At 31.8% G+C, this 16384-nt stretch overlaps 1 protein-coding gene across 1 annotated transcript in view; it reads left to right on the top strand.

Annotated features, from left to right (window-relative positions):
• The window catches only part of LOC111698677 (ras-GEF domain-containing family member 1B), a 21683-nt gene extending 5299 nt beyond the window's left edge, over positions 1–16384 (top strand). Inside the window, exons 8-25 of the mRNA XM_023469075.1 lie at positions 755–850; positions 889–1089; positions 3362–3473; positions 3931–4004; positions 4831–4888; positions 5646–5717; positions 6958–7087; positions 8684–8767; positions 10690–10796; positions 11100–11157; positions 11292–11348; positions 12171–12241; positions 13420–13484; positions 13541–13619; positions 13992–14108; positions 14369–14904; positions 15608–15725; positions 15836–16384. Coding sequence (XP_023324843.1) covers positions 755–850; positions 889–1089; positions 3362–3473; positions 3931–4004; positions 4831–4888; positions 5646–5717; positions 6958–7087; positions 8684–8767; positions 10690–10796; positions 11100–11157; positions 11292–11348; positions 12171–12241; positions 13420–13484; positions 13541–13619; positions 13992–14108; positions 14369–14473 — 1486 coding nt within the window. The 3' untranslated portion in view covers positions 14474–14904; positions 15608–15725; positions 15836–16384. The remainder of the gene's footprint in view (positions 1–754; positions 851–888; positions 1090–3361; positions 3474–3930; positions 4005–4830; positions 4889–5645; positions 5718–6957; positions 7088–8683; positions 8768–10689; positions 10797–11099; positions 11158–11291; positions 11349–12170; positions 12242–13419; positions 13485–13540; positions 13620–13991; positions 14109–14368; positions 14905–15607; positions 15726–15835) is intronic.

Raw genomic sequence — 16384 nt, 5'->3', positions numbered from 1 at the left:
ATGGAAACCGGTTTTCAAGGGATTTAACAGAGTTTCTTTTGATTAATTAATGTTGTTGAAACCGGAGACACTCCTAAAGTTAAATAATTGTCACCAAAATAAAACTCTTATTAATTCAATTCGATTAACGTCATGTTTTTAATTACAATGAATACCTTTCACGATGTTTGATACATTCATTTTTAAAGGGAATAAATTCGCAATTTCTATTGACCAGGTCCATTGCAGCAAGTTCAATTAACAACAGTATCCTAAATCTTCTCTGAGATGGAATTCAAAGAATTTGAGCCGCGGTTTAAATCCGCCAAAACCCGGTTTAAATTAAATTAAATCTTGAAACATTTGATACAGTTTTAAGTGAAACCAACCATATTTAAACCGCGGCTTAAATTTAAACCGCCGCTCAAATTCTTTAAATTCGGCCACTGGTCAAAGATAAATAAAATATCATAATTTATCGTGATAAAAATTTATTTGTTTCAATAAAGGTTTTTTTTGTAAAAAAAACTTGCTGCAGGAACAAGGAAGGAAATTGACAGAATTCAACTACAGTTCCTAAAAAGACAGGGGGAATTTTCCAATTGTCTAGATTTAGTACATTCAACTTGTGTCCATTTTTGTTTTATAACAATTTTCAGTGTCTCATCTATCATCCCTGATAATTTTATTTGATTTCATTTGATCGAATTTGATTCTGATTTGAATTGATTTCATTTAGGCTGATTGAATTTCATTTGATTTGATTTTTTTGCAGAGCTCACGCGACTCCTCCTGACTCATTTTCCTTCTCCTTCCTTCTCTCCTCAAGACTTTTCCTCACTCCTTCTCAGCTCTTAGGAGAGGTTTGCAGGTAAATCAGTTTCCTCACTTCTTTTAAGCTCTTTGGAGAGGTTTGCAGGTAAATCAATTTCCTCACTTCTTCTTAGCTCTTTGGAGAGGTTTGCAGGTAACTCAGTTTCCTCACTTCTTCTTAGCTCTTAGGAGAGTTTTGCAGGTAAATCAGTTTCCTCACTCCTACTCAGCTCTTAGGGGAGGTTTGCAGGTAAATCAGTTTTCTCACTTCTTCTTAGCTCCAGGAGAGGTTTGCAGGTAAATCAGTTTCCTCACTCCTACTCAGCACTTGGAGAGGTTTGCAGGTAAATCAGTTTCCTCACTCCTACTCAGCACTTGGAGAGGTTTGCAGGTAAATCAGTTTCCTCACTCCTACTCAGCACTTGGAGAGGTTTGCAGGTAAATCAGTTTCCTCACTTCTTCTCAGCTCCTAGGGGAAGTTTGAGGTGATCAGTTTCCTTTTTCTGAGCATTAACGGTGGAGCAATCTGTTGTTTTTTTCTGGTTAAAAATGAGCATACTTAACCGGGAAACCGTGGAGTGTACAATGTACAGGCTCATGTGTACAGTTTTATACAGACTTACACCAATAATCAAGTGGAAAAAATCGAATTTAAATTGCTATTATTAAATTTTTTATGAATATTTTTAAGAACTTTTTTGGTTTTTTTAATGGTATCTTATGAGGAAAAAAATGTAATAATGGAAATTCTTAAACGAGATGAAATAATCTTGATGTATTCTTTAAAGAAGGCCGCATATTTATACAATTTATACAATTATACGTTAAAAAATAATTCTGGTAAAATTCGACTATTTTAAGTTGGAATAGTTTACATCATGAAAGGTCGCAAATTAGTTTTAAGCTCTTGTTCTGAATATCACAGTTTTTTATTTTTATAATGTTAAAACGTTAAAAACCATTTTATAAGTAAAAATTGGTTCTTAATTTGAAAGTAATGCATTTGGTGTGATTGTTCCCTTAGTTTAGTTTGTCTGTTTACCAATTTCTAATGAATTTGCTTGTTTTTCAAGTTAATACTAGATTTAGATACAGCATGTTGAATGTGCCCTGAGTTTTTTCTAGATGGGAAGAAGGTATTGTAATGGGTTGTCTTAATCTACTGAACAAAATCGTGAAATCATTTAAAGAAGAAATCATTTCCTGGATATTAGATCCTAAATCTTCCATAAAGAAGAGATAAATCAGGTTATCTAGTAAGAATCAGTTCGACATGAACTTATGAAGGTCTTTGTCTTTTATCAATGAAGCAAGATTTACTGGTTTGTTTTCATTGCTATGGAGTATGGAGTGCTAAGACCCCACTAAAAGTTTCTGACACTAGTATTTCAATGATAAGTTTTTATAAACTAACTTTTTTGGTTTTGATTGTGGTTTCACTTCATCATTCGAGCTATGCGAGATATGGTGACTGCTGACTCAGGCTGAGGTACTTTAAAGCTTTATAAAGTGAAAAAACAATTGATTGAAATTGTGAAGACATTGCAAACCTTTCCATTTTTGACAAGCTATGACCGTACTATTATAAATATGCAGAGAATCTCACCAAACTTGGTTTGCAATGAAGAAAAACTAAAAACCAAATTGAATAAAGTAGGCAGTCGGGCAGTATGCCTTGAGACTTGGTAGTTTGATGAAAATGTCCAATGGAAGGTTAATTTTTAGGTACATGGTTTATTATTTTTGGAAAGGTTAGAAAATGCCAATTAAACACATGGGGGTTCCACTCTTCTGTCAGGACTAAGGTTAAGATTTAAATAGAAATTCCTGAATTAAGATATATCAATACTTCAAAAAACGAAAAAGGTAAGTGAGCATGAAAAGGTAAGTGAGCATGTTTTACTAAAGTAAAAAAGGTGAGTTTGCATGTTTTAATATTAACGAAAAAGGTAAGTGAGCATGTTATTTTAAAGTATAAAAAGGTAAGTTTGCATGTTTTAAAATAAAAGGAAAAGGTGAGTTTGCCCTGTGCATGTTGTCAGTACAAAATAATTATGCTAATATCAATATTGATCTATGTTGAAAAGATCAATGTGAGGAGCGTGTAATAATTTCCATTCTTACACGGTCTGAGCGTTAAAGAATGAAAGTTCTGCACCTACAGTGTAAGAATAAGCATTCTTAAACGCAAGGAAGCGAACAATATTAAAATTGTTCCTCCTGAACCGTGTAAAAAATGGGAATTCTTTACACGACAGGTTTACTACTATTCCCTATATGCAGAGAAAATTAAACTTCCTATGATATAACCTTATCTTAATCTGTGATAAAACCCATGATATATTCAATTATATTCTTATGAGAATGTTAATCATATTATAATATGTATTATGATCTTGATTTATCTCTAATAAATCTTACTTACTTACTTACTTACTTACTTACTACTATGGAACCGAACAGATATGATATAATAATCATTATGATTGATTATTTAATTAATTAACGTTCTTTATAGATGCATCGCAAGCACATTAAATAATATATTATGATAATGTTTTTTTTTAAGGCGAGCAGAGCAGCTTTCCCATATGATGTCACGTGACTCAATTCCTTCCTTTGTATCTAATCTAGTCAAAATTCTTTCCAATTGGATTACATGGTTTCCTTATGATTTCCAGGTACAGTACAAGGTGGGAGGGGTGGCTGCTCTCAGGGTTTTGGAGTAAAATATGAAAATATATCCGAAAATTATTGAGATATCTGAGGAAAACTAAGAAAAAACAAATATCTGAACATAGACAGTACAAGAGTGCATTGCAATGCAGTGCAGTGCAGTAAAGTTTGGTTCAGTACAGTACAGTACACTACAGTACAGTACAGTACAGTACAGTACAGTACAGACACAGTACAGTACTGTTCAGTTCAGTTCAGTTCAGTTCAGTTCAGTTCAGTTCAGTTCAGTGCAAAATAGAATTTAGTAAACTTAGAACAAATTTTTAACAACAAAAAACTCTTTCTTAATAAATTTGAACAGCTTTTTTACACTGTCCGCTTAAACAATTTAGTACGAAAATTTAGACTGTATTGTACAAATTGTAAAGTTTCATTCTTAAAGTATCATTATTATAATTCTAGGAGGAATCTATGAGAACCCGTGTACGAAAATTGTCCCAGTTATGTACCTCCCTTGATCCAACTGTACAGACCAGGTAATCAAGGTTTAATTAGAAATGTACCTTGTACACTGTTCCATTGAGACCGTCAGGTTAAAAGTCGTGTCACTCGAATGAAACCTTTTGCAGTAGATACATCCATGTCTAGAGATATCATAACAACAAATTTTAAAATCTGCACTGCGTGTCTGATGGAGTGGGGCTTTTGAAAAAGTTGGGGATTTGACCCAAAAAACATTGGAAATCGTAATTTTCACTGATCCCCATGAATATTCGGCTCTGATAAGTATAGAAAATGTTGTAATTTTTGTGTGATACTTTTTTGTTGGATTGAAAAATTTTATGGGTTCATAAAATTTGGTTTATAAAAGTACAACATTTTATTGAATATTTATCGGAGATGGTCGGATTGATAAATCTAATGCAGAGCTTTGATAAACAATAAAAATTTCTATTAATTATCCTACGTCAATAGTTCGCAAGAGCGGTTTAATTGTTTTAAAAATCCATTATATTCGTTAATTAGGGTTTAGAGGAATTCATTAATGCATCGAAAATTTCTTTGTTCGCCGCTGAGGCAAATGATATTTTAAGTCCATGAATAATAACTCTTATTAGTTAATGTAGCATTATTATAAATTTTCTATTTTGTCGCTTCACTAGAAAAAATTTAGGCGTTCAAATTTTGCTTTTTAAGAAGCGATTATTATTCTTAAACTCAAATATATAAACGATTTTAACGATTATTGGATAAAACCAGACAGACAAAACAAATTTATAATAAATGAAAATATTTTAGTGTGTCTTTACTCTCTAATGTTTCAAACTCGTATAATTGATGAAAGTATTTTTTTCTTCATAGATTGACTCAGTTATTACAATCCTTGTTAAAGCACTTAACTGCAGTGGAAAAACATAAGGTAAGAGTCTTAACATTTTACAATTTATTCTAAGTCTTGAGACAACTTTATTTTTAATTAGGGATTGTCCCAAAATTTTACTCTCTCGTCCTCTAATCCCCTAAGCGATGGACAGTAAAATCCGTAAATGACGTCACCAATCCCAATACTTCCCTATATAAGCAGTGACGTCATTTATGGATTTCACTGCCCATTGTTTAGAAGACGACATTTTCTTTGGAGCGCATTGGAAGTAAGCAACATACCTAACTTTGTACAACGCTGGCGTTAACATTGACCTGTATAGATAATTTTATTAATTTGTGGGCTTCAATGAAAATTGTAGCATACCAAAAAACCAGCTTTTAATAAAAGACTGATGATTGACTGGTTCTTGTTAATAATAAGGGTTGAAAATGGACGACAAAGATTATCAACCTTTGAAATCAGGGTTGAGTCATTATCAGGAACATTTTCCTCATTGTTCAAATACATATTTTCAGTTTTGATAGATTTTATTTGCTTCAGAAATGTGTTAACATTTAATATTCTCATTGCGCAATGCTCATCATCCTATTTATTTTGATGTTGATATGGATTTATAAAAAAAAAGTTGAAATCATTGACAAATAGATTACTCAATATCTATTTAAAAATAAGCTATCTATAATAATGAAAAGTTTTCATAGTTTTGCTTGTAAAAAATTGTCTTTGATTTTTTAACAGCTGTTACGAAAATAAAACAAAAGTGGTATTTTAATTTTAAAATATGTTTTAGCAATATGTGTGCAAAGTTCGGAAAATTCAAACAGACGGAGAGAGAAATGGATTACTTGTAGATCTGTCACAGGTGATATAGATACAGATATAGGTACAGATACAGATACAGATACAGATACAGATACAGATACAGGTACAGATAAAGGTACAGATACAGGTACAGGTACAGGTACAGGTACAGGTACAGGTACAGGTACAGGTACAGGTACAGAACCAGATACAGGTACAGGTACAGAACCAGATACAGAACCAGACACAGAACCAGATACGTAAATAGATACGAAAGCAGATGCAAATGCAAAGCAAGTCAAAGCAAAACTAATCGAATACGTCGAGTCAAGTAAAATCTAAGCAAGGCAAACCAGTATAAAGCCAGTGAATACTGCATAGGTCTCATTTACAGATGGGTTATTTATTTACTTTCTTGAAGTCCAAGTTATATCTTATATATTACTAGCAGAAATGCCCGGCGTTGCCCGTGAAATTTTTAAAACACATCAAAAAAAATTGTACCTATATAACCCCCAGGGAACCTCAAAAAATTTCAGTCAATTCGGGCCAGCCGTTCGGCCAAATTTAGCTAGCAAATATACATTAGGGGTGAAACATTTTTCTGGGATCATTTTCAAGAACCAAAAAAGTATTCTTCTAGGAATTCTAAGACATGTTAACATAAGGTATTTTTCACACAAAAAAAAATAAAAATGGCCGTCGCAAATTGGTTTTAATGTTAAACTAAGGGGGAAAAATCTCTCGTGAAGTGAAAATAAAAAGTTTGAAAATCATATTGAGTTGGGTATCAATCCGTATTGAAACCCTTGCTCGAATCAGATTTAAGAATTGAAAAATGTTGAAAATTGTTGAAGTTATGTAGAAAAAATCTTTTCACTTTACATATTTAACTAAGTACTATATAAATGTGGGTTTTTTGCCCTAACTCGGTCATTTTTCAATTTTTTTTTATATAAATTTGGATTTTCAAGCCATTTACAACACTACCCATATCAATATACTTTTAAAAATTTATATTTTTGCCTGCACTAGTGATTTTTTTTTCACTTTTATTATCATTAAAACCTATTTGCGACGGCCATTTTGAATTCTTGTGAAACATATCTTAAAATTCATAGAAAAATACATTTTTGTTCTTGAAAATGATTCCAGAAAAATGTTTCACCCATAATATACTTAAATCCATATATACAAATATATATGAGCAAAGAAGAGCTTTATTATATAGATCATGTGTTGCATTTTGGCCTGCTTTAGGTAACATACCTACACACATACTTTATATTTATAAATTTTAGGTCTCCTTGAACGCATGCACAGTAGCTGAGCAGTTGACCCATATAGAGCTTCAGTACCTGTCTTTCATCGGACCTGATGAATTCGTCAACGCCTTCGCCAGGGAGGTCATTGGACCAGCTTCCACTGAAGGTCAGAATAGAAATAAAAGTATTGTCTTTGAATTAATGATTCTTATCTTAACCATTTGAATTTCGAAAATGAAAAGTAATTATAATTCTTCAATTGCGGACATCTGACGTTATTGCCAGACTACCAGACAAATTCTAACCATGATATAAATGCATTAATTATTGTGCTCATTGCATGGTTGGACTCTGTCCTACTGGGTTTTGATTGTGGGACCGTTGAAATTGTTATAAGCCAGAGGCAGGTTGAAAATTGTATTATCTGGTTTGTTGTCTTAAACATGCAAATGAGTGTTTATAAAATTCAGGAATAAATAAGTTTTATGATGTTAAATTCAATGTCACGTGTGTAGAACTAAGGATGGGGGGATAGGGTTTGTTTAACTAAACGACGGCTGATATGGTCTGTTCAGAAAATGGTCTATTGAGAATTAGCCACAGTAAATAAACAATGATTTAACACGCCCGGCCTTCGTAACCTCCTCAGGAACGTCCTTTGTTACTGTTACGGTAATAGTAATTCCTAGCAATACTAAATTTAACTGTGAAGTAATTCCTAGCAATACTAAATGTAATTGTGAAGTAATTCCTAGCAATACTAAATGTAATAGTGAAGAAATTCCTAGCAATACTAATTTCTAACAATACTAAATTTAATAGTAAAGTAATTCCTAGCAATACTAAATTTAATAGTGAAGTAATTCCTAGTAATACTAAATTTAATTGTGAAGTAGTTTCTAGCAATACTAAATGTAATAGTGAAGTAATTCATAGCAATACTAAATGTGATTGTGAAGTAATTCCTTGCAATACTAAATGTAATAGTGAAGTAATTCCTAGTAATACTAAATTTAATTGTGAAGTAGTTTCTAGCAATACTAAATGTAGTGAAGTAATTCATAGCAATACTAAATGTGATTGTGAAGTAATTCCTTGCAATACTAAATGTAATAGTGAAGTAATTCATAGCAATACTAAATTTAATTGTGAAGTAGTTCCTAGCAATACTAAATGTAATAGTGAAGTAATTCATAGCAATACTAAATGTGATTTTGAAGTAATTCCTTGCAATACTAAATGTAATAGTGAAGTAATTCCTAGCAATACTAAATGTAATAGTGAAGTAATTCCTAGCAATACTAATTTCTAACAATACTAAATGTAATAGTGAAGTAATTCCTCGCAATACTAAATGTAATAGTGAAGTCGGCAAAACCCCACCATGTTAGGTTTTGCGCACATTATTTTCAAAAAAGAAGTTTTTATAATAAATTTTAAAATTTTTTGAATTTTTACTTTATTAATTTGTTGACATTTTTGTATTTATATTGACTTGGAGACGTTTTGTTAACGATGACAATGTTATATAATTCATTTTCAAATTTTACATTTTTTAGTTAAATGAATGTTCTATTCTATTGTCAATCTACTGCGCTGTACTTTAATTGCTGCGCTTATTAGCTTTTTTGTTTTCCGGTAGTCATAAGCAACAGCCGCTCGTACTCCATGCCACAGCAGTTGAGTCTTCCGGCACTTATTACGTTTAAAATGACAAATTAAGTATATTGAAATTGCTTTTTTCAAAAATTCCTATTTTAAGGTAAACTTGATGTGAGTGTGCATGAGCTCCAACCTGAAGCTGTTGAAGCCCGTCTTCGGGCGGGGAAAAAGACTCCAAATCTTGGTAAGACTCCTGAACCCCCAGTATTTTTAGTTTTTTCTTTTAGCGTACTCTTCTGTTATAGGTTTATGGAATCAAATGAAATGTTGCTTGTGAAATTACATATTTGTTATGTTATGTTTAGATTAATGTAAGTTTGTGAATGTCCAATCAAACTGAATGGAATGGAAACCAAAATATTTCTAGAAAATTTCGTCCAGATTGTGTGACATAAATTTTGTTATTTTATTTCTTATTTGTGCGGGGTTTTTTTACTCAATCCCAGTTAAATTTCTGAATTTCTATTACAATTTTGCCTTGCTTGTCGGGTGTTAAGCTGATAAAGAGAATATTTTTTAATAATACCATCTTTAATACTGTTTTTTAAATTGTTTTATTAATGAAGTGTTGAAGAAGGAAAATTTAACACTCACCCGGACCAAATATAACGCCCGGTCTGGATGTAACGGTACACCGGCCCTCTTGGAACAATATTTGTTTTTTATTAAAAATAACTTAATTACTTTTTAAAGAATTCAATGATATTTATTTTCTCGTGGACCTACTTAATTAAAACTTCTCTTTGTCAAAATATTTTTTCTTTTCTTCGTCAAAAATTTTATTAAAAGGGGGGAGAGGAGAAAAAAATTCATTCTTTCCAATAAGCTAAAAAAAAATAGGTACTTTTTTATTGTCACAGATAATTTTTGTCAATTTTTGCTAAAATCACTATCATCAAGTAAGTGCATAAAGAAGCGTTCAAATATTTATATTTTTAGAGTAAACCTTTGAGAAAAATATTTTTTAAATCAGTTTTATTCTATTTGATGAGATGCCACTAACTTGTTTAAAGGGACTTTAAACGTAATTTCAAGTGACCTTCCATGCAAAGATGGCAGTGTCCGATTCACAACCGTACCCTGTCTGATCAAGCATGAATTATAATATCAATTTTTATAATTTGTAAAACTGTTAAATTTATAATTGTGGTTTCTCTTCAAAAGTGACTTGCGCATATTTACTGCAGGAATTATCTGAATTAAATACTTTCAAACCTCATAGAGGGTCACTTGAAATTAATCTTACAGTCCCTTTAATAGAACCCTGATTCAAAATGTATTGTAAAGAGATAAGTAACTCAACTTGAAGCAGGGCCGTAATTAAGAAGGGATGGGAGTGGGAGGAATTTGGGCGGTTGTATCCTCGCCACTAATTGTTAATTGAAAATAGAGTTTAATTTTGCTTCATCATTCTACGTGAATATTTTCTTATCTCTTTTCTTTTAATCTCTTTTCGAAAACAAATAAGTAAACTTTCGATAACTTAATAACTTAGATAACCAGACTTTTATTATGTCTTAAATATTTCTTTTCATTTGTGTTTTATCTAGATTTTTGTATGTCAAGATTATCTCTTTTCAGAACTCATTTCCTTTTTATCTTTATCTTCAGCTCATCACTAGTTGAGGATTCTCGTTATTGTATTTTTTTTTTTCATTAAAATACTATAAACTTAATCCAACTTCAGTGCCCGGTGTAGCCCGTGGTACATATAAAGTATCTAATGATTAAATAGAGGACGACCTCCTGTGTCAAAATGGCTAATTTTCCAGACAAGCCACCTAGGGACGACAATTGGTCATGATTTCAGTAAATCTAAGTGTTAAAAAAGTAGTCCCCCCCCCCTCCACACAACAAACTAGTATTGTGAACCAACGCGAGACACGTTGTCGGTTAATTTAACGGATTAGATTTTCCTGGGGCGTATACAGGGGAGGGTGCTGTAGGGGTTAAGCCCCGGACCATACTCTGAAAAAGTAAAAACTATGATTTCCAGCCGCCCACAACACCCCCACTGGAATGTCAATTCAAAAATTAATCGCCCCCCCCCCCCCACCGAAAAAATGTATGTAAATTTGCTTTTACAAATTGTTTGGTATTATTTAGAGTCGTATATATCCTGGTTTAACCGGTTATCCCAGTTGACCGGCTCAAGCATATGCTTCCTCAAGAAGAAGAAACATCGAGTTAAAGTCATCGAATTTTGGATTGAGGTGAACATAGGGATTTATTTCTCAAGAATGTGGGGGGGGGGTAGAGGAAGTCAAAATTATTGATTCATATTTTTGGAAAAAAAACTGAGAAAAAGTGTCTTTATTTTTTTTAAAAGTTAAACTTAAATTTCCTACTTAAATCAGATCATAATTATATATTTTTTTACTAACATAATTGAGATTATTATGGATTTTTCTTCATTCATACAATTATAATTTTTATTCTTAGTTTGCAAGCACAAGCATTTTAAATTTCTTTCACCAATCTTAAAAATAAAAATACCAAAATATTTGTTATTCCAGGTTGCGCGTGAGTGTGTAAATATTGGAAACTTTAATTCAATGATGGGAATCATTTCAGGTATCATCATTATTTTAACTATCATTACTTAGCAGGGTTATATATTTTCTTGAAAAATCATTGTTTTTAAAGGTTTTTTTGCTGAATATGAAAAAAAAATATTTAAAAAAGGTGGTGAAATATTAATATTTTAGGCCTGAATCTACAACCTGTTTCAAGGCTACGCAAAACATGGAATAAAATACAGCTAGGTAACATTCTTCTTCATCTTAGCTGTAGAGTGTAAATTCTTTTAATTAACTATTTTCTTCAATATGCTTGCATTGCTCGGCCCATGAAACGGACAAAGTCTATCTTACCTTTGAGCTGGGAACTTTTGTGTTGGAGACCCATAAATCCGATCCACTGATCTCGATATCCCTCGTGAGCACTTTGAATTTTACGCAGAATCCGCATGTCTCAAGATTTTGTATATCCGCTATTTGTTTGTTTTTGTTAAATCCTATCCTTTAAATTATATCCTTTAAATCGTATCCTTTAAATATTAGATTCATCTGTGAATTAACAAAAAAAATCGAGATTTTTCCTAGATCCTCTTCATGCCTGATTTTAAAAATCTTCTCTGCTTCTTTATTTGATATTAAAAAAACTAATACTTAGAGTGTATTAGTTAATAGGACAAAATCCTAAAAGGACAGGATTGGATAAAACATTACATCCCATTCAACACTGCTATAGTCGGCAGCTCCTGGCTTATTATGGCTAACAACAGGCTCATCAAATAAAAGTTAAAAAACTCCATTTCTCCTCTGACAAAAGTTAATCCTCATTTTCTCAAATAACTTTCCTAAAATTATCATACTAGATTTTTTGGTGTCTCAAGCATCATTGGAATATTAGAAAATTTACATTCCTCCCAGAAACTGTGGTACACAGTTTTTCCGGAAATTTCTTTTATATTTCTTGAGTTAGGTTTAGATAGAAAGACAGCAATATTTTGCAAAAGATAGAGGGGTGTCCAGGCGGTATTACCTAGGATTTTACCAATTTTGATACATGTATATTTATATTAGATAAATTTGACGTGTTGGGTCACCAGCTGGATCCTAGCTCTAACTTTGTATCCTACAGAACTACACTGCAGGTCAGCACAGTGTACACTGTACAGTCTGAGGGTCAAACCATTTCATCGAAAATCCTTTTCGCATCAGCAAAATATCATGCAGTCGCAAAGTAGAAGCAACATTTTTAAAAGAAGAACATAAAAAAAAATAAAAACTCATTCAGTAATAAAAATTTTAAAAAACTGCGATCATATAAGGGAAGGTCGTTTTTTAAACTTTTTCAAAACATGCGTCTTGAACCGTTAAATACTATTCATATGTCTGTTTTTCTACATTCATTAATTTGTGTTATTAATTTAGGGCTAAAAAATCGATTTTTTGATACTCTGACAAATATCTTTGCAAGAGGGAGGAGGGATATTTACCAATTTAACGTTTCTAAACTCATTTGTATCAATATTTTAATATCCATCTTAAGTTATTTTGACGAATTAATTTTCTAGTTTGTAATAGTGTATAGAAAAAAAATCTAAATGATTTTAAAAATAATAATAAAAAAATGACACTTTTGAATTTTTAAATTTTATTTTAAAAGTGGCAAAATTTTCCACCCTTACTCTAGCTTACAATAATCAAAATATATATTTTTCAGAAATTAATCGAAATCCAAGTTTTCATACAGTTTGACTCAGAACTTTGGAGACATCGAAAGAATTTATAAAATGTTGTTTTCGAAACCTATACTATTACGATTGCTGCAGATATTTAGTTTTTTAATTGAATAATTATATGGAGCTTATTAAAACTGCTCTCGCATGGCTATTTATTTATTTTTACAATTACTGAAATTTAGCTTTAAAAGTATTAAACCAATTGGAAAATTGATAAGACGAAATTTTATAAATTCTTTTGTTGTCTCCAAGTTCTGGGCTAAACTGTAATTTAAGCAATATTTTACTTATAATTTAAAAAGCAAAAAAATATCCTCCTTCGCTTTCTTAGTTGTGCCCCTGCCAGGGCCGCTAAAGGGGAGGGGGATTTCTCCCACGTTGAAAAAATGTGGGGTGCAATTAGATAGCTCTTTAATTTTGATCTTTTAGAAGATAAAAAAATCACATTTTTTCCCTCCCACTCCCATCCCATCAGCCATGTCAAGGTTTTGACATGTCCACTGTCCAGGTTTCAAAATCAATTATTGTGTGCCTACAAGACTAATTTAAATCTTTTTTAACCTTTCAAAAATTAAATACTTGTTTAGGCAGCAGTGAATAGATCAGAGAAAGCTACAGACAAAAAACAACGAGTTGTGATACCTTTTTTTAGGTAAGATATTTTAAAAGAAATACAAAAATATTTTTGATTTTAAAATTTCTGTTTAGCCTACTGTTAAAAGACCTGTACTTTGTGAATGAGGGATGTGCTTCAAAACTACCTGATGGACATATAAACATGGAAAAGGTAAGCAAGAAATTAATTGAATGTAAATTTTGCAAACCATGATAAAAATAAAGGAAATAAACGCTTTTTTAGTCTTAAATTATTATCCTAATTCTACTTCTTATATCTGTGAAACCTGATATGTAGATCTTTGATATTTAAAACTATTCAAAGTTTGATTTATCAAAGGTTTTTATCATCGGGTTGTAAAGATATAGGGATTTTAAAAAATAGAGTTTGTGGCTTCTTTGCAAAGCTAAAGGAAAAATTGAACTTGTCAATATTTTTAAATATTTAGTCTTTAGCCCTATAAAGGTTTTTATAAAAGGTGTAAATTTCCGCCACAGCTTTTTTAGCTTTCTCATTTGTCTAAAATGTCACGTGTTTGAATAGGCGAGAACCCTGGCGGAACACGTGTCCCAATTCATGAAGTGGAAAGACATGGAATCTCCTTATGACAAGAATACCCGTATATTGGACTATCTAGAGCGCAGCGCAACTTATTCGAAGGAATGCCGCAATTTTTACCGAATTTTCTTAACCTTTTCAATTTTTCTTTTGATCGTTTATTTGTTTATTCGTTTATTCGTTTATTTGTTTATTCGTTTATTCGTTTATTCGTTTATTTATTCACCTAATCACGTATTCATGTTTTCGTGTTTTCATATTTTCATGTATTCATGTATTCAATTATTCTTTTTTTTAAATTATTTATTTTAAGGTCACCTATGACTAAATTATTTGGTAAAAATATGCTGGCTTGTCTCCAGGACGGGTTAGAGTTCCAGAGTTATCTCCTGGAGCCACCGGAGAGTACACAAGAAAAAGAAATTTACAAATCTTTGAAACCTAACTTCAAGAAATCCCTGAAATGAGTATAGACATATATATATACATATATGAACAATACAATACTGTTAAACATTCGGTGAATTTATGTTGCTAAAGAGCTTAGATTAGTACAAGATTTTAATGAATCTCTAATGTTATATTTTTACTTGTTATCTCTCCGACCACAAGCCAAACAGTGATCAGTGTTGATTATTTAAACTAATCAGAAACAATATTATTTTAATCAATTTAAACAATAGAAGCAAAAATTGTGATGACTGAGAACATATTTCATCACATCCTGAGCAGGGAGATGGTAGATGAGTTGAACCTGGGGGAGGAGAAGATGATTCTTCAGATGTTTACACATCTTTGCAACAATATTGATATCAGGGATTCCATTGGTATTGAATCTGTTCTTAAAGTTATCCTGGACAGAGTGGCATTTTTCCCTGTCCGGCCTGCTGACATGAAGGTAGTGATCTTAGTACTTCAAGGGATTGTAAGCGTAATTTCTAGTGATCCTTCAAGAAAAAAATGTCATTGCTAGATTTACAACAATTCCCTTGAAACCTTAATCTGTTGTCCTTGGTTCTCCGTCTGAAAACTGATTGTTGGTTTATTGGGGTTACTTTATAAATTTAACTTTCGGATTCATACTTTAGAGACAACAAAAAACTGACAGAAATTATCTATCTAATTGATTCTCGTCTAAATAACTGAAGGTTTTCATCTAGGATCAATTTAAGTGAACATTGTACATTGTACAACTATTACACCCAGACCTTTTTACTCCAAAACGGAGTCAAGTGTGCAGATGGAGAAAGGAGAAAAAAGATGAACATGTAAAATTATTAACTAAGTCTCGTACCAATTTATATTGTAAAAAAATATCTACCACAACACGAAAATTTGCCACAAAAAGGAAGCACTGCACCCGCCATTATATTTCTGAATGAAACCCTGTACAAGGGTAACACTGATTTGGAATCCGTCGACAGCCCTGTTGGTACAATTTGGCAAATATTGACTAATTACACAATTATCCTTAAACCCAATAATTCTTTGAACTCTAAATCAAGTAAAGTTTGTGTTACTCATAGATATCTAAATATTTTTTCTGACTAAACTTTAAATGATCTTTAGAAGATATTGTATAATGTATATTTTTTATTAAGACTGAACTTGAAAGAGCTGGACTTGAAGAATCTTTGAGTAGAAAACTATCTGAAGTCTGGTCCCAGCATGCCAGACAGGTTGTCAGTTGGAGGAAAAGGGTTGGCTCTGATATTAAAGGTAACAATTGGTTAGCGTTAGCGCGTTAGCGCATAAGAGCGTGAGCGTTAGCGCTTCAGTATATTACTTTTCTTACTTTTTCTTAGATTTTCTAATTTAATCTTTTTTAGGTGTGAATTTCCTTGTCTTAAAGGATGTAGTATCTGATGAGGAAAGAATACAACTCCAGTTGAACCTGTCAACCCCTGGATCCAGGATCTTGAACCTATCCTTCTCCACAGAGACCATGTTCCAGCTCTACAATACCCTGGAGACGGTTCAACAGAAACTAGATCAGCTCTGCTCTTAATTTCTCAATTCAAACAAAATTACCATATAATGAACAGTTCAATTTATATATCCAAATGTACCAGAAATTGTTTTACCATGATGACATAAAGAAATGTTGAATATTAAATATTTTATCAAGCCAGTTTTATAACAATACATCCTGATCAGTGCACTTCCATATGTTTTTATCAGTAGTTATTAAGTTATAAACTTTATATGTTTGTTTATTTTTTTCTAAATCATTCGGGATCATGTTTTCAAATATTTCTTATTAATATTTTTTAATGATTTATGAGGCACTGTTTGTGAAGTTTCTCAATTTAAAAGGCTTTAACGCTTTCGGAAACCCCGTCAATAAACACTAACACTAAAAAATTTATACTTTGTGT

The sequence above is a fragment of the Eurytemora carolleeae genome, unplaced genomic scaffold (assembly GCF_000591075.1).
Source record: "Eurytemora carolleeae unplaced genomic scaffold, Eaff_2.0 scaffold300, whole genome shotgun sequence".
NCBI classification, from domain to species: Eukaryota; Metazoa; Arthropoda; class Copepoda; order Calanoida; family Temoridae; genus Eurytemora; species Eurytemora carolleeae.
This window is presented reverse-complemented; position numbering and strand designations above follow the sequence as displayed.